Here is a 24,003-nt window from a genome sequence, read left to right as displayed (position 1 = left end):
TTTATTTATGCGTGAAATGTTTAAGTTTTTATTTGCGATGCTCCGGTGTTCCCTGAGAAACGTCTTCTCATTTTGCACTGTACAATTGTTGCATTATCATCCATAAAAGGTTGATAATGATAAGTTTTGAGGATGTTTTACTTTTCTCCAGCGGCCAGGCCGACCTCCTTCCCCGCCCTTTCACAACACTTGCAAATCTTTCCTTTCAACTCTTTCAGAAGTCGATCAGATCCAAGTTTGAGTATTGTGTTCAGATATGGTCACCTCGCTAAAGCACACCAATGCCTTTGTTAAGATTGTTGCCACAAGATTGTTAAGGGCTTTGACACGCTAGAGGCAGGAAACATGTTCCCGATGTTGGGGGAGTCCAGAACCAGGGGCCACACTGTTTAAGAATAAGGGGTAAGCCATTTAGAACGGAGACGAGGAAACACTTTTCCTCACAGAGAGTTGTGAGTGTGGAATGCTCTGCCTCAGAGGGCGGTGGAGGCCGGTTCTCTGGATGCTTTCAAGAGAGAGCTCGATAGGGCTCTTCAAAATAGCGGAGTCAGGGGATATGGGGAGAAGGCAGGAACGGGGTACTGATTGGGGACGATCAGCCATGATCACATTGAATGGCGGTGCTGGCTCGAAGGGCCGAATGGCCTCTACTCCTGCACCTGTTGTCTATTGTCATCACCACTTGGTTTGGGAATGATTAGGTTCACATATGATGATTGTTTGACGGAGTTTCAAACTCGTTGGAGTTTAGAAAGATGATGAAACTTATCGAATAATGAAAGGCTTGGATAGAGTGGATGTGGAGAGGATGTTTCCACTGATGGGAGAGTCTAGGACCAGAGGTCACAGCCTCAGAATAAAAGGATGTACATTTTGAAAGGAGACGAGGAGGAATTTCTTTAGTCAGAGGGTGGTGAATCTGTGGAATTCATTGCCACCAGACTGCGGTGGAGGCTAAGTCAATGGATATTTTTAATGTGGTGTTTGCCAGATTCTTGATTAGTACGGGAGTCTGGGGTTATTGGGAGACGGCAGGAGAATGGAAAGGAAAAGATAGGTCAGTCGTGATTGAATGGTGGAGTAGAATGATGGGCTGAATGGTTTAATTTTGCTCCAAGAAACATATGAAGCTGGAGAAAACCCACGCGGTCACAAGGGGAACGTACAAACTCCACGCAGTCGGGTTTCTGTGCCGTAAGGTGACTCAACAGGTGTGTTACCCAAGGTAGATACAAGATGCTGGAGTAACTCAGCGGGACAGGCAGCATCTCTGGAGAGAAGGAATGGGCGACGTTTCGGGTCTTCAGACTGATGTCAGGAGAGGGGGCGGGACATAGATAGAATGTAGTCGGAGACGGTAGGACTAGTGGGAGAACTGGGGATGCAGAGAGAGGGAAAGCAAGGGGCGATCTGAAGTTAGAGAAGTCAATGTTCACACCGCTGGGGTACATTCGCTCGTGTGGTAGACGGCGTGTAGCTCGCTGTGGGCCTCTGTCATCGTCCAACCTGTTGACACACAAGCGTACGAACCCAAGCGAAATATGAGGTGCTGTTCCTCCAATTTGCGCTGGGTCTCACTCTGACAATGGAGGAGGCCCAGGACTGAAAGGTCAGATTGGGACTGGGAGGGGGAGTTGAAGTGCTGAGCCACCGGGAGATCAGGTAGGTTTAGGTGAAACGATCGCCGAGCCTGCCGACATAGAGAAGTTGACACCTGGAACAGCGGATGCAGTAGATGAGATGACTTACCCATGTCCACTTTGACCCGCACCAACACGGCCAACTCGGTCTGGTACGCACGGGCGCAGTCCAAAACCACGCCGCACAGCGCAAGCTCTGGCGAGCGCAGGACACGCAGCGTTTGAGATACCTTCGCCTCCTTGATCGCCTGGTTAATGGCAGCCACCCCGAGCGACACTGAAAACAAAGGTGGGGTAGACAGAGAGGGTTACACAGGAATAATTAATAATTAATAATAATTTCTTTATTTATATAGCACATTTTTAGTCAACTTGCATTGACCCCAAAGTGCTTCACATAATTACATCCACACACACAGGCAAAGGTGGGTGAAGTGTCTTGCCCAAGGACACAAGGAATGTGTAGGAAGGAACTGCAGATGCTGCTTTAAACCGAAGATGGACTCAAAACGCTGGAGCAACTCAGCGGCGCAGGCAGCATCTCTTGAGAGAAGGAATGGGTGACGTTTCCCGGGATGGCGGGACTGTCGTATGCTGAGAGAATGGAGCGGCTGAGCTTGTACACTCTGGGGTTTAGAGGGATGAGAGGGTATCTTATTGAAACATATAAGATTATTAACGGTTTGGACACGCTAGAGGCAGGAAACATGTTCCCGATGTTGGGGGAGTCCAGAACCAGGGGCCACACACACAGTTTAAGAATAAGGAGTAAGCCATTTAGAACGGAGACGAGGAAACACTTTTCCACCCAGAGAGTTGTGAGTCTGTGGAATTCTCTGCCTCAGAGGCCGGTATTCTGGATACTTTCAAGAGAGAGCTAGATAGGGCTCTTAAAGATAGCGGAGCCAGGGGATATGGGGAGAAGGCAGGAACGGGTACTGATTCTGGATGATCAGCCATGATCATATTGAATGGCGGTGCTGGCTTGAAGGGCCGAATGGCCTACTCCTGCACCTATTGTCTATTGTCCATTGAAACGTCACCCATTCCTTCCTTCCTGCCTGTCCCGCTGAGTTACTCCAGCTTTTTGAGCCCATCTTCAATTGCCATTTTGGCGACTGCTGCACAAATCCCTCACGTATCCCCGGCCCAAATGACCAAATGTTGCATCAAGTCGTTCATCTGATGGAAGGTGCAGACAAGTACGTTCCATGAAAGAAGAAAATGCCAATGATCCCACCTCAAGTACTGCCCTTTCCAGCCAACCTCCGTGCAAGACAAAAAGTGCTGGGTTAGAGTTGCTGACTCACAGCCCCAGAGACCCAGGTTCCATCCGGACTAGGGGATGCTGTCTGTACGGAGTTTGCACGTTCTCCCAGTGGGTTTTTCTCCGGGCGCTCCGGTTTCCTCCCACACCCCAAAGACGTGCAGGTTTGTAGGTTCATCGGTAAAGATTGCAAATTGTCCCCACTGTCGGCCCTGCAGTCTGCGGTGCTTCTGGCTGCAGCGCGAACTTTAAATCTACGACCGCCGGCCTACACCAGCCTGAAGCCGCGGTCTCCGGTGGGGAAGAGCCGATTCTGGACTTACCTTGTCCTTTTACCATCTGGACGCCCGCAGCGGCGACTGCAGAGGGTTGAGGTCCCGACCATGGGGGGGGAAATGGAGGAGGACTGGCCAAATTTTGTGCATTCCACCACAGTGATGAATGCTGTGGTGGATGTTTGTGTTAACATTTTATTGTGTGTTCTTTATCATTGTACCACTGCTGACAAATTCATTTCACTTACACTTTATGTGCAATGTGACAAATAAAACCGTATTGTATTGTATAGGATAGAGCGAGTTTAGTTTGGAGATACAGCACGGAGGCAGGCCCTTCGGCCCACCGAGTCCAGGCCGACTAGCGATACACGCACACTAACACTATCCTATACACACTGGGGACAAATTGTTTAAACATTTATGGCAATAAATTAACCTACAAACCTGTTACATCGGAGAAAACCCACAAGGATGCGTTCTCAGCCCCCCTCTTTACTTCTTGTACAACTACGAATGAGCAGCCATGTATAAATCTAATTCATTTTTCAATTTCACTGATGACACTACCACTGTGGGGTGGATATAGAAACATAGAAATTAGGTGCAGGAGTAGAGGCCATTCAGCCCTTCGAGCCTGCACCGCCATTCCATATGATCATGGCTGATCATCCAACTCAGTATCCCATCCCTGCCTTCTCTCCATACCCCCTGATCCCTTCAGCCACAAGGGCCACATCTAACTCCCTCTTAAATATAGCCAACGAACTGTGTGGCCTCAACTACCTTCTGTGGCAGAGAATTCCACAGATTCACCACTCTCTGTGTGAAAAATGTTTTTCTCATCTCGGTCCTAAAAGATTTCCCCCTTATCCTTAAACTGTGACCCCTTGTCCTGGACTTCCCCAACTTCGGGAACAATCTTCCTGCATCTAGCCTGTCCAACCCCTCAAATAATGATGAGACGGAGATCAGGAAGGAGAATGAGAACCTCGTGTCCTGGTGTCGAGACAACAACCTTTCGCTTGTTTATAATTGTGTGTTGTCTTTCTGCTGAGCGGCTAGCACGCAACATAGCTTTTCCACTGTACCATGTGACATTAAACTAAGCTCAAAATCAACTACTCAGCGGGTCAGGCAGCATCTATGCAAAGGGGAACAGCCAACATTTCTCCGTTGAACCCGAAGCCTTGACTGTGCTGCCCTTTCCACAGATGCTGCCGACTCTGCTGAATGTTCCCAGCATGTTCCGCTTTCAATCCAGCAGTTTGTATTTTAGTTTCATTTGACACCGAGCGCCCGTTGCCATGACGGAGCCTGTCGGCATGCAGCTACTGATGGAACGACTCACTTTTTCTCGCCATCTGACTGTCTTGATTGGTCTTGTGAATCCCCTCCTGAATCTCCTCCAGCCAGAGCATGGCTGCTTGGTCCCTCGTGACCTAGGGTGAGGGGAGGGAGAGAGAGAGAGAGAGAGAGGGAGAGAGAGAGAAAGGAACAACTCTTACTGTCAGTCGATCATAGAAACATAGAAAAATAGGTGCAGGAGTAGACCATTCGGTGCTTCGAACCAGCACCGCCATTCAATATGATCATCTAAAATCAGTAGGTAGACAAAAATGCTGGAGAAACTCAGCGGGTGAGGCAGCATCTATGGAGCGAAGGAAATAGGCGACGTTTCGACCCGAAACGTCACCTATTCCTTCACTCCATAGATGCTGCCTCACCCGCTGAGTTTCTCCGGCATTTTTGTCTACCTTCGATTTTTCCAGCATCTGCAGTTCTTTCTTAAACATCTAAAATCAGAACCCCGTTCCTGCTTTCTCCCCATATCCCTTGATTCCGTTAGCCCCAAGAGCTAAATCTAGCTCTCTCTTGAAAACATCCAGTGAATTGGCCTCCACTGCCTTCTGTGGCAGAGAATTCCACAGATTCACAACTCTCTGGGTGAAAATGTTTTTCCTCATCTCAGTCCTAAATGGCCGACCCCTTATTCTTAAACTGTGACCCCTGGTTTGTGGACTCCCCCCAACATCAGGAACATCTTTCCTGAATCTAGCCGGTCCAATCCTTTAAGGGTTTTATATGTTTCTATAAGATCCCCTCTCAGCCATGGCACAATGGGCTAAGTGTTCAGCTGGCAACCGGAAGGTAGCCGGTTCGAATCCCGCTTGGAGTGCAGACTGTCGTTGTGTCCTTGGGCAAGACACTTCACCCACCTTTGCCTGTGTGTGAATGTGTGTGAGTGATTGGTGGTGGTCGGAGGGGCCGTAGGCGCAGATTGGCAGCCACGCTTCCGTCAGTCTGCCCCAGGGCAGCTGTGGCTACAGAAGTAGCTTACCACCACCGAGTGTGACTGGGGAGTGAATGAATAATGCAATGTAAAGCGCCTTGAGTATTAGAAAGGCGCTATATAAATCCCATCCATTATTATTATTATTATATTGAATGGCGGTGCAGGCTTGAAGGGCCGAATGGCCTACTCCTGCACCTATTTTCTATGTTTCTATCCTAAATTCCAGTGAACACAAGCCCAGTCGACCCATTCTTTCATCATCGGTCAGTCAGTCCCACGCTAAAGGCGCAGTCCCACGCAAGAGAGGTTTATTAGAACGCTGCGTGGATTAGATGCGCGCACGCACACACGGGAACGTGTCTTTTCATCTTTAAGGGCGCCGCCTCCTACCTTTGCCTTGTGGCGCTTGGCTGCGGCAAGCACGTGATGGTAACGGAGGGCCGCGGGGAAGTCCAGGGCAGCCAGCCCGGCGGAAGGCATGAGGAGAGCGGCGATGGTCCGCTCGGGATCTCCGCCGTCCAGCGCTTCGTTTATCAAAACAATGGCGGCGATTTCTGCAAAATAAAAGTGCGGAGGTTACCCAAGTGGGTGCACGGGGAGAGGGGAAGATGTCACACGCTCAGGGCAGTCATCTAGTGCCGATGGAAGTGATAGGAGCAGAACTAAGCCATTCAACCCATCAAGTCTACTCCGCCATTCATAGAAACATAGAAAATAGGTACAGGAGTAGGCCATTCGGCCTTTACCGCCATTCAATATGATCATGGCTGATCATCCAACTCAGTATCCCATCCCTGCCTTCTCTCCGTACCCCTTGATCCCTTTAGCTACAAGGGCCACACCTAACTTGATCCCTTTAGCTACAAGGGCCACATCTAACGCCGGAGTACCATCACCCGGCGAGAACATCGGGCGCCGTGGCGGCGACTGTGGAGGCCTCAATAGGCCCGACTATGGGTGGACAAGAGGATGGAGACTGGACTTTGTGCCTTCCCCCACAGTGGGAATCACTGTGGGGGGATGTTTTGATGTTGAATTTCATTATGAATACTGTGTTGTATTTTTACTAGTGTGCTGCAAGGACATCAGAATTTCCCCTGAATAAGGGGATTAATAAAGTATTTATCTATCTATCTATCTATCTATCTAACTCACTCTTAAACATAGCTATTAAATATTCAATCTATCGCTCCCTCCTAACTCAATTCTCCTGCCTTCTCCCCATAACCCTGACCCCTTATATTCCCTGTGGGATTCATGGATATGGATGTCCTGACATGTTAAGTAAAGCAGACCCATTTGTGCTACCAAGGACCTCTATGCATCATAGTGGTGGGGACAAATAGAACAATTCAGAGCCGTTTAGTTTAGAGATACAACGTGGAATTATTTATTTCAAGCCAATTAACCTACAAACCTGTACGCCTTTGGAATGTGGGAGGAAACCGAAGATCTCAGAGCAAATCCACGAGGGTCACGGGGAGAACGTACAAACTCTGTGCAGACAAGCACCCAAGAGATCCTGTCCCACTTAGGAAACCTGAACGAAAACTTCTGGAGACTTTGCGCCTCACCCCAGGTTTCCGTGCGGTTCCTGGAGGTTTTTTGTCAGTCTCCCTACCTGCTTCCACTACCTGCAACCTCCGGCAACCACCTGCAACCTCCGGGAACCGCACGGAAACCTTGGGTGGGGCGCAAAGTCTCCAGGGGTTTCCGTTCAGGTTTCCCAAGTGGGACAGGGGCATTAGTCAGATCAAACCCGAGTCCCTGGCGCTGTGAGGCATTAGCTCTACCGCTATGCCACCGTGCCACTCTAAACTGTTCTGCTCACCCCCTTACACAAAGGATGTGGAGTCTTTAGAGAATTTATTACAACGCTGTCTGGATTACAGGGTATTAGCTATAAGGAGAGAGACACAAAAAGCTGGAGTAACTCAGCGGATTCCGGCAGCATCTCTGGAAAATAGGAATAGGTGGCGTTTCTGGTCGGGGTTGGGCAAAGTTGGGATTGTTTTCTCTGGAGCGTAGGAGGTTGAGGCGAGACAAGATAGGAGTTTATAAAATGATGAGAGGCATAGATAGGGTAGACAGTCAAACATTTTATCTCCTCCCAGGGTGGAAATGCCAAAGACTAGATGGATGGCACAGTATTAAAGTGACTGGGGCAAAGTTTAAAAGAGATGTTCGGGCAAGTTTTTTGCAAAACATGGCGACCTTTGCATACACTCAGTGGTCCACACATAATGGACGGCAATATTCTCACTGGTCTTTATGCAAAAAAAGAATCTCACTGTACCTTGGGCAGCACGGTGGCGCAGCGGTAGAGCTGCTGCCTCACAGCGCCAGAGACCCGGGTTCGATCGGACTACGGGTGCTGCCTGTATGGAGTTTGCACGTTCTCCCCGTGACCTGCGTGGGTTTTCTCCGGGTGCTCCAGTTTCCTCCCACACTCCAAAGATATACAGGTTTGTAGGCAAATTGGCTTCGGTAAAAATTGCAAACTGTCCCTAGTGTGTGTAGGATAGTGTTAGTGTGCGGGGATCGCTGGTCGGTGCAGATTCAGTGGGCCGAAGGGCCTGTTTCTGCGCTGTATCTCGAAACTACACTGACAATAAAGTCATAATAAAGTAAATTGAATCTAACGTGTGAGATTGAACACTTTAGCTCACGAGACAGAAAATCAGAGTACTTTGAAAAGATGAGGGTTGGAAAAGTAGTTTTGTTCAACTGGATCGGGGCATTGCAATACACGATTCGCAGAAAAGTAATGAGCAGGTTCAGCAGTCAATTAGGAAGGCAATCTGTAGGTCGACCTTTGTTACAAGTCAATTTATGTAGAGACATCTTGCTCCAATTATACTGGGCCCTGGTGAGACTGCAATGGGAATATGATGCGAGGGAATGAACTGCAGACGCTGGTTTAAACCAAAGGCAGACACAAAAGGCTGGAGTAACTCCACCAGTCAGACAGCATGTCTGGAGAAAAGGAATAGGTGACCCTTCTTCAGACTGAGAGTCAGGGGAAAGGGAAACAAGAGATAGACAGTGCGATAGAAATATAGAAGATGAATAAAAGAAATGCAAAAAAGTAATGATCTTCAGAGCTTACAGAGTTAGACAATATAATAATAATAATAATAGATGGGATTTATATAGCGCCTTTCTAATACTCAAGGTGCTTTACATCGCATTATTCATTCACTCCTCAGTCACACTCGGTGGTGGTAAGCTACTTCTGTAGCCACAGCTGCCCTGGGGCAGACTGACGGAAGCGTGGCTGCCAATCTGCGCCTACGGCCCCTCCGACCACCACCAATCACTCACACACATTCACACACAGGCAAAGGTGGGTGAAGTGTCTTGCCCAAGGACACAACGACAGTATGCACTCCAAGCGGGATTCGAACCGGCTACCTTCCGGTCGCCAGCCGAACACGTAGCCCATTGCGCCATCTGTCGTCCCAATATGTACAGTAACTCTGTATACAATATCTGTATAACTAGTTTTACCTAGATCACGACTAATAAAGCACCATTTCCTTGATCGTTACTTTTTAGCATATCTTTCATTCATTTGTTCTATATCTACATCTATATTTCTCTACATCACCATCGTGACTTGTATCTATACACTGTAAATAGCTCGATTGTAATCATGTATTGTCTTTCCGCTGACTGGATAGCAGGATAGCAACAAAAGCTTTACACTGTACCTTGGTATGATAAACTAAACTGTATTAGCCCTGTCCCACGGTGCGAGTTCATTTCAAGAGCTCTCCCGAGTTATAAAAAAAATCAAGCTCGTGGTAAGCACGGAGAATGAACGTAGCGGGTACGTCGGAGCTCAGGGACGTCTCTTAGCGCTAACGGCAGGTACTCGGGAAGACTCGCTAACGGCAGGTAAGCACGGGAAGACTCCTGAGGATTTTTCAACATCTTGAAAAATGTCCACGAGAGCCCCGAGTACCGACGAGCGGCCATTACCGTAAATCTCCGAGTTCGAATCAGGGCAAACTCGGGGAGAGCTCTTGGAATGAACTCGTACCGTGGGACAGGGGTTTAAAACTGTGTAAGTAAAAGGAGGTGTGAATACTACTGGATTTAATGCTAGCAATATTCAATGCACGGACACAAAGAATTTATTACGATTTCTGCAAATCTTTGTGCTGTATATTTTTTCCATTCTGAAGAAAATGTATTTATTTTAAAAAAAAGACCAGGTCCACATCATTACATTTAGATGTACGAGTTGCAATCTCAATCAACATATCAATCCAAATGTGAAGATTGCTTCCTCCGGCTAGGGTTCCTAGAACCAGGGGTTGCTCATTCACAGTAGAGATGAGCTTTCTTTACCATTGGAGTTCTCAATCCAAGAGTTGCTGTAACGGTTCAGTGACCAAGGACACACAAGACAGCTCGATCATTGTTCTTTTAAAGATATGAAGGGATACAGGATAAATACTGGAAAATGACACGGGCTGCTCAGCTGTAGAGCCGATGCCTCACAGCGCTACAGACCAGGGGTTCAATCTTGATCCCAAGGAACATCTGCATGGAGTTTGCACGTTTTCCCTGTGACCGCATAGTTTTCCTCTGAGTGCTCCGGTTTAAGTTTCCTTTAAGTTTCCTTTAAGTTTCCTTTAAGTTTCCTTTAAGTTTCCTTTAAGTTTCCTTTAAGTTTCCTTTAAGTTTCCTTCAAGTTTCCTTCAAGTTTCCTTTAAGTTTCCTTTAAGTTTCCTTTAAGTTTCCTTTAAGTTTCCTTTAAGTTTCCTTTAAGTTTCCTTTAAGTTTCCTTTAAGTTTCCTTTAAGTTTCCTTCAAGTTTCCTTCAAGTTTCCCTGTGGCCTATGGCGTCTGTGCCGGCCAGCGATCACCCATACACTTGTTTGAACCCACACACTAGGAACATTTTACAGAAGCCAAATACCCTATACACCTGCACATCTTTGGAATGTGGAAGGAGACTGAAGCACCTGGAGGAAACCCAGGCGGACAGACTGAGAAGGTACAGACAGCACCCGTGGTCAGGAACAAAGCTGGGTCTGTGAGGCAGCTGTGCCTTCGTGCCCATGGCAAGACTTACGCTGGTGTTCCTCTTGCATGGCAGAGTTGACGTCACGCACGCACAGCTGCAGACTGTTCCAGGACAGCATGGTCTCCCCGTTCCTGCCGCTCTGCTGCTTCAATCCCCTCAGTGCATCGAAGTACCTGACAATCAGACCATACGGAAAAGTCACAGGCCGGCTTCTTCCAATCACCCGAAGACAGACACAAAAGAACTGGGGTAACTCAGCGGTATGGAGACCCTTCTTCAGACTAATGACCCATTTACTCAATAGCACCGTTGCATCCGAGGTAGCAGAAAGCCAGCGGATATTGCAGCATCACCTTTATCTCTGCAGTTTCATAAGCAGAATTAGGCTGTTCGGCCCATCAAATCCTAACCCCATTCTCCTGCCTTCTCCCCGTAACCCCGGACACCCGTACTAATCAAGAATCTGTCAATCTCCACCTTAACAATATCCATCGACTTAATTCCCGGGATGGCGGGACTGTCATATGCTGAGAGAATGGAGCAGCTGGGCTTGTACACTCTGGAGTTTAGAAGGATGAGAGGGTATCTTATTGAAACATATAAGATTATTAAGGGTTTGGACACGCTGGAGGCAGGAACATGTTCGCGATGTTGGGGGAGTCCAGAACCAGGGGCGGCAGTTTAAGAATAAGGGGTAAGCCATTTAGAACGGAGACAATGAAACACTTCTTCACAGAGAGTTGTGAGCCTGTGGAATTCTCTGCCTCAAAGGGAGGTGGAGGTTCTCTGGATACTTTCAAGAGGGAGCTAGATAGGGCTCTTAAAGATAGCGGAGTCAGGGGATATGGGGAGAAGGCAGGAAAGGGGTATTGATTGTGGATGATCAGCCATGATCACATTGAAAGGCGGTGGTGGCTGGAAGGTCCGAATGGCCTCTACTCCTGCACCTAATGTCCATTGTGCATTGAGAGTGAGGCTGATGATTTGCGCAATTCTCCCTCACATTAATCCAAGTCAAGCGCACGTCATGACTTCAGGACCCGTACCGTCCAACTGGGCGAAGCAAGATCACCACAGGAGCGGGTGCAGTTGAGAAGCTGCGCACAGCAGAAGCTCAGAGGGAACGCGCCAAGCGCAAGGCTCCAGCCACTTCAACTTCTACTGCAGCACCCACCCAACTGGGTCCCATATTTGGGGGAGCTATCCTTCCGGGCCCGGATCCGTCTCACTAGTCACCTCCGGACCCACAATCAGTGTCACTCATGTTATGAATCATGCTTTTGTAGTTGCGCCTACTTGCTTTTACAGTAATCCGCCCTGCGAATTAGAGAAACCTGCTAGCATGAAGTTATCAATGCTATGTCGTTAATAAAGTCTTTGGACCTTTATCATGGTGTAAGGCTTCAGTTATTACCACAGCCGTAACACAACACAAACAAAAACCATATGGTCTTCTTGGTCTACGAAGGACGAACAACAACAACAACAACACCTTGTGTATAGTGTGCAGGACAAAGAGTTTCACTGTGACAAAGAGGTCACATGTGATAATAAAGTATCAAACACTGAACATTGCAGTAAGGGGGCTTTGTTTGCTTACCGCTGCACACTCTCGTCCTTGACGTCGGTCAGGCCCGTCGCCGGGCTGAACAGGCTGCTCCAAAACGCCCCGACGTCCCCGGCCTCCAGGGCTCGATTTATCAGTGCCACTGCCGAGAGCATCTCCACAGCGACGTACAGCTCCTCCTGAGTCAGCTCACCCTGCACGAGGAGAACACAGCACAGTCAACCTCACGCCCACACAGCACCATGGCGTGTCAGAAAGCTGCAGTAACTCAGCGGGACAGGCAGCATCTCTGGAGAGAAGGAACGGGAGACGTTTCGGGTCGAGAGCCCATTCAAAAAGGTTCAAAAGGTTCACAGGTTATTTATTGGTCACATACACCTAGGTGTAGTGAAATGCTTCTTGCCAATGCAGCACATAAAGAAAGAATACAGACATAACATTAATAAGAGATTTAAACATAAAGAACATCCCCCCACAATGGCTCCCACCATGAGGGAAGGTACAATGTCCAGTCCCCAACCCCAGTTCACCCATAGTCGAGCCAATTGAGGCCTCCACAGTTGCCTCTACGAAGGCCCGATGTTCCTGGCCATTCTCGCCGGGTGATGGTGCTCCGGCGTCGGGAGAATCCTCACAGCGGCTTGGGACACCTGGAACGGCCGCTTCCGTACTGGAGGCCGCGGCTTCCAAAGCCAACAAGGCCGCGCCGGTTGGAGTTCCACTACTGGCGATCTCGTCGCGAGATCCCAGGCTCCCGGTGTACAGTTCAGCGCCGCCGCCCGCAGCCGGCCGCTCCTCAAACCCGCAGCTCCGCGATGTTTTACTCGGCGGTCTCAGCTCACCGGAGCTACAGCGCGGCGACCCAGGCAAGGCATCGCCCGCTCCACGATAGCGCTCCAGCGCTGTGCCGCTGCCGAAGCCGTGGTTTTGGGCAGTGCCCGACAGGAAACGCCGCTCCAGGCCCGCTGGTAGGCCGCGAGGACGGGTCGAAGCTGCAGCCCGGAGAAAAGCTGCCTCTCCGACCAGGTAGGGACCCTGAAAGGTAGTTTCCCCCCCCCCCCCCCCCCCACATAAAAAAGTCTAGAACTCCAGAAACAAAAACCCCTTAACCAACCAAAAAAAAAAAAAAAAAAAAAAAAAAGACATTCTTCAGACATTACAGCATTACATCCCCGTCTTGTACACTGCAAGGGCCAGGAAGCGAGCGGGCAAGATCATCTCTGACCCCTCTCACCCTGGCCACAAACTCTTTGAATCACTTCCCTCTGGAAGGCGACTCCGGACTGTCAAAGCTGCCACAGCCAGACATAACAGCAACTTTTTTCCACGAGTAGTAGCTCTACTCAATAACCAAATGTCTGCAGCCTCCTTTTGCTCTGGTATTTTATTTCATTTACATGTTTAAACCGTAATGTTTTATTATTAATGTTTAATGTTTGTGTCATTCTTAATTGTTACTGTGTGTGTGTTGTGTTGTTATTTGCGAGCGGAGCACCAAGACAAATCCCTTGTATGGGAACATACTTGGCTAATAAATGTATTCATTCATTCATGTTGTGTGCCGATACATATGCCAATTATATGCTCTTGGATCTGAACGTCTGCAGTGTGAGCTGGCGGTGAGCGGGAGCTGGCGGTGAGCGGGAGCTGGCGGTGAGCGGGAGCTGGCGGTGACCGGGAGCTGGCGGTGAGCGGGAGCGGGAGCTGGCGGTGAGCGGGAGCTGGCGGTGAACGGGAGCTGGCGGTGAACGGGAGCTGGCGGTGAACGGGAGCTGGAGCTGGCGGTGAACGGGAGCGGGAGCTGGCGGTGAGCGGGAGCTGGCGGTGAGCGGGAGCTGGAGCTGGCGGTGAACGGGAGCTGGAGCTGGCGGTGAACGGGAGCTGGCGGTGACCGGGAGCTGGCGGTGAACGGGAGCTGGCGGTGAACGGGAGCTGGCGGTGAACGGGAGCTGGCGGTGACCGGGAGCTGGCGGTGAGCGGGAGCTGGCGGTGAACGGGAGCTGGAGCTGGCGGTGACCGGGAGCTGGCGGTGACCGGGAGCTGGCGGTGACCGGGAGCTGGCGGCGAGCGGGAGCTGGCGGTGAACGGGAGCTGGCGGTGAACGGGAGCTGGCGGCGAACGGGAGCTGGCGGTGAGCGGGAGCTGGAGCTGGCGGTGAGCGGGAGCTGGCGGTGATCGGGAGCTGGCGGTGAACGGGAGCTGGCGGTGAGCGGGAGCTGGAGCTGGCGGTGAACGGGAGCTGGCGGTGAGCGGGAGCTGGCGGTGAACGGGAGCTGGCGGTGAACGGGAGCTGGAGCTGGCGGTGAACGGGAGCTGGCGGTGATCGGGAGCTGGCGGTGAGCGGGAGCTGGAGCTGGCGGTGAACGGGAGCTGGCGGTGATCGGGAGCTGGCGGTGACCGGGAGCTGGCGGTGAACGGGAGCTGGCGGTGAACGGGAGCTGGCGGTGACCGGGAGCTGGCGGTGACCGGGAGCTGGCGGTGAACGGGAGCTGGCGGTGATCGGGAGCTGGCGGTGAACGGGAGCTGGCGGTGAGCGGGAGCTGGCGGTGATCGGGAGCTGGCGGTGAACGGGAGCTGGCGGTGAGCGGGAGCTGGAGCTGGCGGTGAACGGGAGCTGGCGGTGAGCGGGAGCTGGCGGTGAACGGGAGCTGGCGGTGAACGGGAGCTGGAGCTGGCGGTGAACGGGAGCTGGCGGTGATCGGGAGCTGGCGGTGAGCGGGAGCTGGAGCTGGCGGTGAACGGGAGCTGGCGGTGATCGGGAGCTGGCGGTGACCGGGAGCTGGCGGTGAACGGGAGCTGGCGGTGAACGGGAGCTGGCGGTGACCGGGAGCTGGCGGTGAACGGGAGCTGGCGGTGAACGGGAGCTGGCGGTGATCGGGAGCTGGCGGTGAACGGGAGCTGGCGGTGAACGGGAGCTGGCGGTGACCGGGAGCTGGCGGTGAACGGGAGCTGGCGGTGAACGGGAGCTGGAGCTGGCGGTGAGCGGGAGCTGGCGGTGAGCGGGAGCTGGCGGTGAGCGGGAGCTGGCGGTGACCGGGAGCTGGCGGTGACCGGGAGCTGGCGGTGAGCGGGAGCTGGCGGTGAGCGGGAGCTGGCGGCGAACGGGAGCTGGCGGCGAGCGGGAGCTGGCGGTGATCGGGAGCTGGCGGTGAACGGGAGCTGGCGGCGAGCGGGAGCTGGCGGCGATCGGGAGCTGGCGGTGACCGGGAGCTGGCGGTGAACGGGAGCTGGCGGTGAGCGGGAGCTGGCGGTGAACGGGAGCTGGCGGTGAGCGGGAGCTGGCGGTGAACGGGAGCTGGAGCTGGCGGTGAGCTGGAGCTGGCGGTGAACGGGAGCTGGCGGTGAGCTGGAGCTGGCGGTGATCGGGAGCTGGCGGTGACCGGGAGCTGGCGGTGAACGGGAGCTGGCGGTGAGCGGGAGCTGGCGGTGAACGGGAGCTGGCGGTGAACGGGAGCTGGAGCTGGCGGTGAACGGGAGCTGGCGGTGAACGGGAGCTGGCGGTGAGCGGGAGCTGGCGGTGAGCGGGAGCTGGCGGTGACCGGGAGCTGGCGGTGAGCGGGAGCTGGCGGTGAGCGGGAGCTGGAGCTGGCGGTGAACGGGAGCTGGCGGTGAACGGGAGCTGGAGCTGGCGGTGAACGGGAGCTGGCGGTGAACGGGAGCTGGCGGTGAACGGGAGCTGGCGGTGAGCGGGAGCTGGCGGTGAACGGGAGCTGGCGGTGAACGGGAGCTGGCGGCGAACGGGAGCTGGCGGCGAACGGGAGCTGGCGGTGAACGGGAGCTGGCGGTGAACGGGAGCTGGCGGTTGCTTGCTCACCTGTGGTTTCTGCCGCTGGAGAGCAGCAAGCTCCCTCTGGTACAACGCCCCTGCGAATGGGTAGACCTCGGGCAGTTTGGCACTGGGGTCCATCAGTTCCTTCGTCGTCCCAGCGGGGATCCCCTTGCGTACGGCTGCGTTGATCCTGGCCACGGACTGCATCACTGGGCACCAAAGAGACAGTCACACTGAGGACCAGCAACACTGCTTGGGGCGCAATGATCAAAGCAAAAAAAAAGTTACCCGGCCTCACCCAGACACAAAGTGCTGGAGTAACTGGGCGGGTCAGGCAGCATCTCTGGAGAACATGGATATAGAAACATAGACAATAGGTGCAGGAGTAGGCCATTCGGTCCTTCGAGCCTGCACCATTCGCCATTCAATATGATCATGGCTGATCATCCAACTCAGTATCCCGTACCTGCCTTCTCTCCATACCCCCTGATCCCTTTAGCCACAAGGGCCACATCTAACTCCCTCTTAAATATAGCCAATGAACTATGGCCTCAACTACCTTCTGTGGCAGAGAATTCCAGAGATTCACCACTCTCTGTGTGAAAAATGTTTTCCTCATCTCGGTCCTAAAAGATTTCCCCCTTATCCTTAAACTGTGACCCCTTGTTCTGGAAATTTCAGGAGAAATCAAGGGTCTCACTACGAAATGTCAGAAACAAGTGCCACAGTTTAAGAATAAGGGGCCGGCCATTTAGAACAGAGAGGAGGCAAAACATTTTCACCCAGAGAGTTGTGAATCTGTGGAATTCTCTGCCTCAGAAGGCAGTGGAGGCCAATTCTCTGGATGCTTTCAAGAGAGAGTTAGATAGAGTTCTTAAAGATAGCGGAGTCAAGGGATATGGGGGAGAAGGCAGGAACGGGGTACTGATTGTGGATGATCAGCTATGATCACAGTGAATGGCGGTGCTGGCTCGAAGGACAGAATGGCCTAATCCTGCACCTATTGTCTATTGATGTTCTCCAGAGATGCTGCCTGACCCGCTGAGTTACCACAGAACCTTCTGTCCTAACACACATTGTACTGGTCGCCAAAAGTACAGAAGGGATGCAATGGCAATCTGAATAACATGTGCTACTCGAGCTGTAGATTATCCAGAGGATGTAATGGAGAGGGTGCGGAGGAGATTCGCCACCAGGTTCGCAAGGACGAGCAATTTTAACTCTGAAGAAAGATTGGACAGAGTGAGAAGCGTTCATAGGAACAGATGAGTCTGAGGAGATCATTTAATCAATCAATCAATCAAGCACTTTATTCATCCCCGAGGGGCAATTTAAAAGGGCGCATTACAGTAGCTTTTTTTAAAAAAAAGAAAGGGACACAATCAAGAAGAGACAAACATTTAAAGCTACTCTCTGCACCGACCGGTCGACCGCACGAGCAGTGACCCGGCAAGGATTGGGTTGTCAGCAGCGATACAATAATAAAGAACACACAATGAGATCTAAATGATCAGAGGCTTAGATAGCAAGATATCTTAGATATTTATTCACTTACTGCAAAGCCATTTTGATGATTAGATCAGATTCCCAGCAATCATATTTGTCTTTCCTAATCTTTCCCTTTTTACGTATTGAAAGTTTCTGACAGATTATTTTTATTTCTCTTATATTTCATACTGCTGTCATTATTAGTTTCTTGCCTTCCCTTTTGCAGAGCTCTTTAGACTGTCAAGATGCAGCACGGAAACATCGAGTCAACATCAACCAGCCCGTACACTAGTTCCATCCTACACACTGGGGACTATTTACCATTTTTTTAAATACTGAAGCCAATTAACCTATAAACTTGGAGCTCAATGCTCTTAAGACAGTGGAATTGCTTGTGGACTTTTGGAGAACTCCCCCTCCCCTCAGCCCACTCACCATCAACACCACAGTCACATCTGTGGAGTCTTTTAAGTTCCTGGGAACCATCATTTCTAAGCACCTTAAAGGGAGGGGCCACCATCGACTCCACAGTCAAAAAAGCACAACAGAGGATTTACTTCTGCAGCAGCTGAGGAAGCACAATCTGCCACAGGCAATGACGGCCATCGTAGAGTCTGTCCTCATCTTCTCCATCATGGTCTGGTTTGGCTCAGCCACCAAGCACGACACACGGAGGCTGCAGTGAATCGTCCGATCAGCAGAGAAGGTTATTGGCTGCAACCTTCCCCCCCATTGACGAACTGTACACTGCAAGGGCCAGGAAGCGAGCGGGTAAGATCACCTCTGACCCCTCTCACCCTCTCACCCTGGAGGGTGGTGGGTGTATGGAACGAGCTGCCAGGGGAGGTAGTTGAGGCTGGGACTATCGCAACGTTTAAGAAACAGTTGGACAGGTACATGGATAGGACAGGTTTGGAGGGATATGGATCAAGCGCAGGCGGATGGGACTAGTCTAGCTGGGACATGTTGGCTGGTGTGGGCAAGTTGGGCCTGTTTCCACACTGTATCTCTATGACTCTATGAGATACCATGCTCCAAAGTATTGAAACTTTCCTACTCACTGCTCAGATGCACGCTGGCGTTTTCATTGGCTGCATGAACAGCGGCCTGGAGCTCTTCCTTCTCCAGCGGGTCCACCATCCCCAGCTCCTGAGGGCAGAACATAGAAAGCCATCAGCATCCTGCACCAGGGAAGTGGGAGCTTGTGCAAGGCAAGGGGACCGACAGCACGGGAGACCTGCACTGTAGGGTTACTTTACAGACACAGGCCAGAAGACATAGGTTTAAGGTCAAGAACCAGAGGACATAGGTTTAAGGAGAGGATGGAAAGATTTAATAGGGGGCAACTTAAAAAAAAATATTTATACAAGCTGTACAAAGGGTGGTAGATATATGGAACGAGCTGCCTGAGGAGGTAGTCGAGACAGGCACTATCACAATGATTAAATAACATTTGGACAGGTGTATGGATAGAGCAGGTTTAGGAGGATATAGGCCAAGTGGGACTTTAGTTTAGTTTAGAGATACAGCACGGAAATAGGTACTTCGGCCCACGGGGTCCGTGCCGACCAGCGATCCCCGCATATTAACACTATCCCACACCCACTAGGGACTGTGATTTGTGGAGATGGGGCATGATGGTCGGTGTGGGCGTTGGGCCGAAGGGCCCGTCTCCATACTGTATGCCACCAGGCCCTGCGGCCCACTGCACACCTGGAGTATTGGGTGCAGTTTTGGTCCCCTAATTTGAGGACGGACATTCTTGCTATTGAGGGAGTGCAACGTAGGTTTACAAGGTTATATAGGAGCAAAGAGGTCCTTCTGCAGTTGTACAGAGCCCTAGTGAGACTACACCTGGAGTATTGTGTACTTGGGACGACAGATGGCACAATGGGCCAAGTGTTCGGCTGGCGACCGGAAGGTAGCCGGTTCGAATCCCGCTTGGAGTGCATACTGTCGCTGTGTCCTTAGGCAAGACACTTCACCCACCTTTGCCTGTGTGTGAATGTGTGTGAGTGATTGGTGGTGGTCGGAGGGGCCGTAGGCGCAGATTGGCAGCCACGCTTCCGTCAGTCTGCCCCAGGGCAGCTGTGGCTACAGAAGTAGCTTACCACCACCGAGTATGACTGAGGAGAGAATGAATAATGCGATGTAAAGCGCCTTGAGTATTAGAAAGGCGCTATATAAATCCCATCCATTATTATTCATTATAGTTTTGGTCCCCTCATTTGAGAAAGGACATTCTTGCTATTGAGGGAGTGCAGCGTAGGTTCACAAGGTTAATTCCCGGGATGGCGGGACTGTCATATGCTGAGAGAATGGAGCGACTGAGCTTGTATTCTCTGGAGTTTAGAAGGATGAGAGGGGATTCACCACCCTCTGACTAAAGAAATTTCTCCTCATCTCCTTCCTATAAGAATGGCCATTAAATCTGAGGCTTTGACCTCGCGTCTTACTCTCCCACTCGTGGAAACATGCTCTTCACATCCAATCTATCCAGGCCTTTCGCTATTCTGTACGTTTCAATGAGGTCCCCCCCCCCTCATTCCTCTAAACTCCAGCGCGTACAGGCCCAGTACCGACAAACGCTCATCATATATTAACCCCTTCATTCCTGGGATTTATTCTTGTAAACCTCCTCTGGACCCTCTCCAGAGCCAGCACATCCTTCTTCAGATAGGGGGCCCAAAATTGCTCACAGTACTCCAACTGCAGCCTGACCAGTGCCTTATAGAGCCTCAGCATTACATCCCTGTTTTTGTATACAAGCGCTCGTGAAATAAATGCTAGCGTTGAGTTCACTTTCTTTGCTGAGTCTATGACAAATACATGAATAAAATGCAAGGTTTAATACCAGTGCTTTCTGCTCGCGGTCGATGAGGAGCTGGTCCATGTACCATTCCGTGTTCTCCCGGTTCACCTGGTGTAGGTTCAGCGCTGGACTCTGCAGAGCCGAGTAGAGTGCCTGCACATCGCTCTTCTCCAGCGCCTCGTCCACATACTCCAAAGCCGCTTGCACTGGGAATGGAAAAGTCACTCGTTACATTGAGCGTGGTGCAGGCTAGGCAAGTACCACCGAACATTAATAGAAACACAGAAAATAGGTGCAGGAGGCCATTCGGCCCTTTGAGCCTGCACCGCCATTCAATATGATCATGGCTGATCATCCAAATCAATATCCCATCCCTGCCTTCTCTCCATACCCCCTGATCCCTTTAGCCACATCTAACTCCCTCTTAAATCTAACCAATGAACTGTGGCCTCAACTACCTTCTGTGGCAGAGAATTCCACAGATTCACCACTCTCTGTGTGTGAAAAAAAATGTTTTTCTCATCTCGGTCCTAAAAGATTTCCCCCTTATCCTTAAACTGTGTGACCCCTTGTTCTGGACTTCCCCAACATCGGGAACAATCTTCCTGCATCTAGCCTGTCCAACCCCTTAAGAATTTTGTGAGTTCCTATAAGATCCCCCCCTCAATCTTCTAAATTCTAGCGAGTACAAGCCGAGTCTATCCAGTCTAATGGTAGGATTGTGGTGCCACCTGTCAACCCAGAGCAAGGAGGGACTGAGAGAGAGAGGTGAGCCGGTGAGAGCAATGGGGGGGGGGGGGCTGTAGAGGCAGCAGATAGGACTGTTCGATACTTTTGTAACTTTGTCACCAATGGACTATTGCGGGCTCCACCTTTCCTTGGCCACCGGTGTCCGCTCCGATTTTTCTGAACCTCCTAGTCATTGAATTTGTCAGCACAGAGTAACTAGTGGATACATTAAAGGCCTTGCGTTGTCCTGCATAGACCAGAGTTAGGTAGGAAGGAACTGAAGATGCTGGTTTAAAATGAAGACAGACACAGAACGGTGTAGTAACTCAGCAGATCCTGAGAAAAGGAATGGGTGACATTTCTGGTCAAGATTCAGTTCGCTTTGGGTCTGAGGAAGGGTCCCGGAGATCCAGAGATGCTGCCTGACCTGCTGAGTTACTCCAACATTTTGTGATGGTGCGCTAGTGTGTGGGACGATCGCTGGTCGGCGCGGACACGGTGGGCTTAAGGACCTGTTTCTGCGCTGTATCTCTAAACTAAACTCCCCTTTGAAAGCTCAGTCGGGTGTTGCAGGCAGAGGTCCAGATCACTACCCCTCTCTACACAATGAACATTCACCCTCACGCCAGTACCTACCGCCAGGCAACGATGAGCACTGTACTTACCATTGACTTTGTTAATATTGCCTTGAATTTCAGCGTGAGTCAAGAGCTCCTCGTACATGTCCTTCCCCTCGGTCAGCTCCGCTTTATACTGAAGAATAAACAAACAGGCAAGTCAGTAAGGAGTCTTTTTCCCCAGAGTTGGGGAATCGAGGACCAGAGGACAAAGGTTCAAGGTGAGGGGGAAAAGATTTAATAAGAATCCGAGAGGTAACTTTTTTCACACAGAGGGTGGTGGGTGTATGGAACAAGCTGCCAGAGGAGGTAGTTGAACAAGGGGTCACAGTTTAAGGATAAGGGGGAAATCTTTTAGGACCTAGATGAGGAAAACATTTTTCACACAGAGAGTGGTGAATCTGTGGAATTCTCTGCCACAGAAGGTAGTTGAGGCCACAGTTCATTGGCTATATTTAAGAGGGAGTTAGATGTGGCCCTTGTGGCTAAAGGGATCAGGGGGTATGGAGAGAAGGCAGGTACAGGATACCGAGTTGGATGATCAGCCATGATCATATTGAATGGCGGTGTAGGTTCGAAGGGCCGAATGGCCTGCACCTATTTTCTATGTTTCTATGTTTGAAGCTGGGACTATCCCATCGTTTAAGAAACAGTTGGACAGATTTGGAGGGTTATGGACCAAGTGCAGGCAAGTGGGACTAGGGTAGTTGGGACATTGTTGGCTGGTGTGGGCCAGAGGGCCTGTTTCCACACTGTATTAATCTATGAGGCACAGGGAACTGCAGGTGCACACACACTAGAGACAATATACTGAAGCCAATTCATCTACAAACTTGCACGTCTTTGGGATGTGGGAGGAAACCGGAGCCCCCAGAGAAAACCCACGCAGGTCTCGGGGACAAACATACAAACACGGTGCAGACAGCACCCGTAGTTAGGGTGGAACCCGGGTCTCTGTGAGGCAGCAACTCTATCACTGTGCTACCCTGCTGCTCTGTGGTGATTTAAATGGGTTCCCTGTGAACCTCAAGCAGAGTCTCTACACGGCACACAGGATGGAAAATGGACACATCTCCAAAGAGGTCACCAGTACACGGAGGACAAGAGGAAGACCAAAGCTCCGCTACAGTGAAGATGTTTTCACATTGACTTTAGACTTTACTTTAGAGATACAGTGCGGAAACAACCCATCAGACCACTGAGTTCTCAGCGACCAGAGATCCCGGTACAAAAGCACTATTCCACACACTAAGGACAGTTTAGTATTTTACCAAAGACAAATAACCTACAAACCTGGACATCTTTGGGATGTGGGAGGAAAGCAGAACGCCCGGAGAAACCCCACTTGTTCACGGGGAGCACGTGCAAACTCCAAACAGACAACACCCATAGTCAGGTTACCTACCTGATCTCCCGGTGGCTCAGTACTTCAACTCCCCCTCCTATTCCCAACCTGACCTTTCAGTCCTGGGCCTCCTCCATGTCAGAGTGAGGCCCAGCGCAAGTTGGAGGAACAGCACCTCATATTTCGCTTGGGTAATTTACACCCCAGCGGTACGAACATTGACTTCCCTAACTTCATAGATACATAGAAAATAGGTGCAGGAGTAGGCCATTCGGCCCTTCGAGCCTGCACCGCCATTCAATATGATCATGGCTGATCATCCAACTCAGTATCCCGTACCTGCCTTCTCTCCATACCCCCTGATCCCTTTAGCCACAAGGGCCACATCTAACTCCCTCTTAAATATAGCCAATGAACTGGCCTGAACTACCCTCTGTGGCAGAGAGTTCCAGAGATTCACCACTCTCTGTGTGAAAAAGTTTCTTCTCATCTCGGTCCTAAAGGATTTCCCGCTTATCCTTAAGCTGTGACCCCTTGTCCTGGACTTCCCCAACATCGGGAACAATCTTCCTTCATCTAGCCTGTCCAACCCCATAAGAATTTTGTACGTTTCTATAAGATCCCCTCTCAATCTCCTAAATTCTAGCGAGTATAAGCCAAGTCTATCCAGTCTTTCTTCATATGAAAGTCCTGACATCCCAGGAATCAGTCTGGTGAACCTTCTCTGCACTCCCTCGATGGCTATAATGTCCTTCCTCAGATTTGGAGACCAAAACTGTACGCAATACTCCAGGTGTGGTCTCACCAAGACCCTGTACAACTGCAGTAGAACCTCCCTGCTCCTATACTCAAATCCTTTTGCTATGAAAGCTAACATACCATTCGCTTTCTTCACTGCCTGCTGCACCTGCATGCCTACTTTCAATGACTGGAGTACCATGACACCCAGGTCTCGCTGCATCTCCCCTTTTCCTAATCGGCCTTGCTTTCTCTCTCTCTCCATCCTTTTCCCTTCTCTCCAGAGATGCTGCCTCACCCACTGAGTTACTCCAGCATTTTGTGTCCACCCGTATGTAGGATGGAAGCCGGGTCTGTGGCGCTGAGAGGCAGCAACTCGACTGTTATGCCACCATGCCACCCGCGCGCTCGGTGCTTCTTGAC

General features: G+C 50.9%; 1 protein-coding gene across 1 annotated transcript in view; it reads right to left on the bottom strand.

The window, feature by feature from the left end:
• iqgap3 (IQ motif containing GTPase activating protein 3) overlaps positions 1 to 24,003 on the bottom strand; it is an 89,629-nt gene that overhangs the window by 40,026 nt on the left and 25,600 nt on the right. The window contains exons 9-17 of the mRNA XM_033015843.1: positions 21,546 to 21,633; positions 20,194 to 20,357; positions 18,401 to 18,488; positions 15,897 to 16,060; positions 12,116 to 12,276; positions 10,564 to 10,688; positions 5,869 to 6,032; positions 4,534 to 4,624; positions 1,750 to 1,917 (exon numbers count right to left, since the gene is read on the bottom strand). Coding sequence (XP_032871734.1) covers positions 1,750 to 1,917; positions 4,534 to 4,624; positions 5,869 to 6,032; positions 10,564 to 10,688; positions 12,116 to 12,276; positions 15,897 to 16,060; positions 18,401 to 18,488; positions 20,194 to 20,357; positions 21,546 to 21,633 — 1,213 coding nt within the window. The remainder of the gene's footprint in view (positions 1 to 1,749; positions 1,918 to 4,533; positions 4,625 to 5,868; positions 6,033 to 10,563; positions 10,689 to 12,115; positions 12,277 to 15,896; positions 16,061 to 18,400; positions 18,489 to 20,193; positions 20,358 to 21,545; positions 21,634 to 24,003) is intronic.

The sequence above is a fragment of the Amblyraja radiata genome, chromosome 47, assembly GCF_010909765.2.
Source record: "Amblyraja radiata isolate CabotCenter1 chromosome 47, sAmbRad1.1.pri, whole genome shotgun sequence".
Classification (NCBI taxonomy): Eukaryota; Metazoa; Chordata; class Chondrichthyes; order Rajiformes; family Rajidae; genus Amblyraja; species Amblyraja radiata.
The sequence above is the reverse complement of the archived record's forward strand: the minus strand, read 5'-3'. Positions and strand labels throughout refer to the sequence as shown.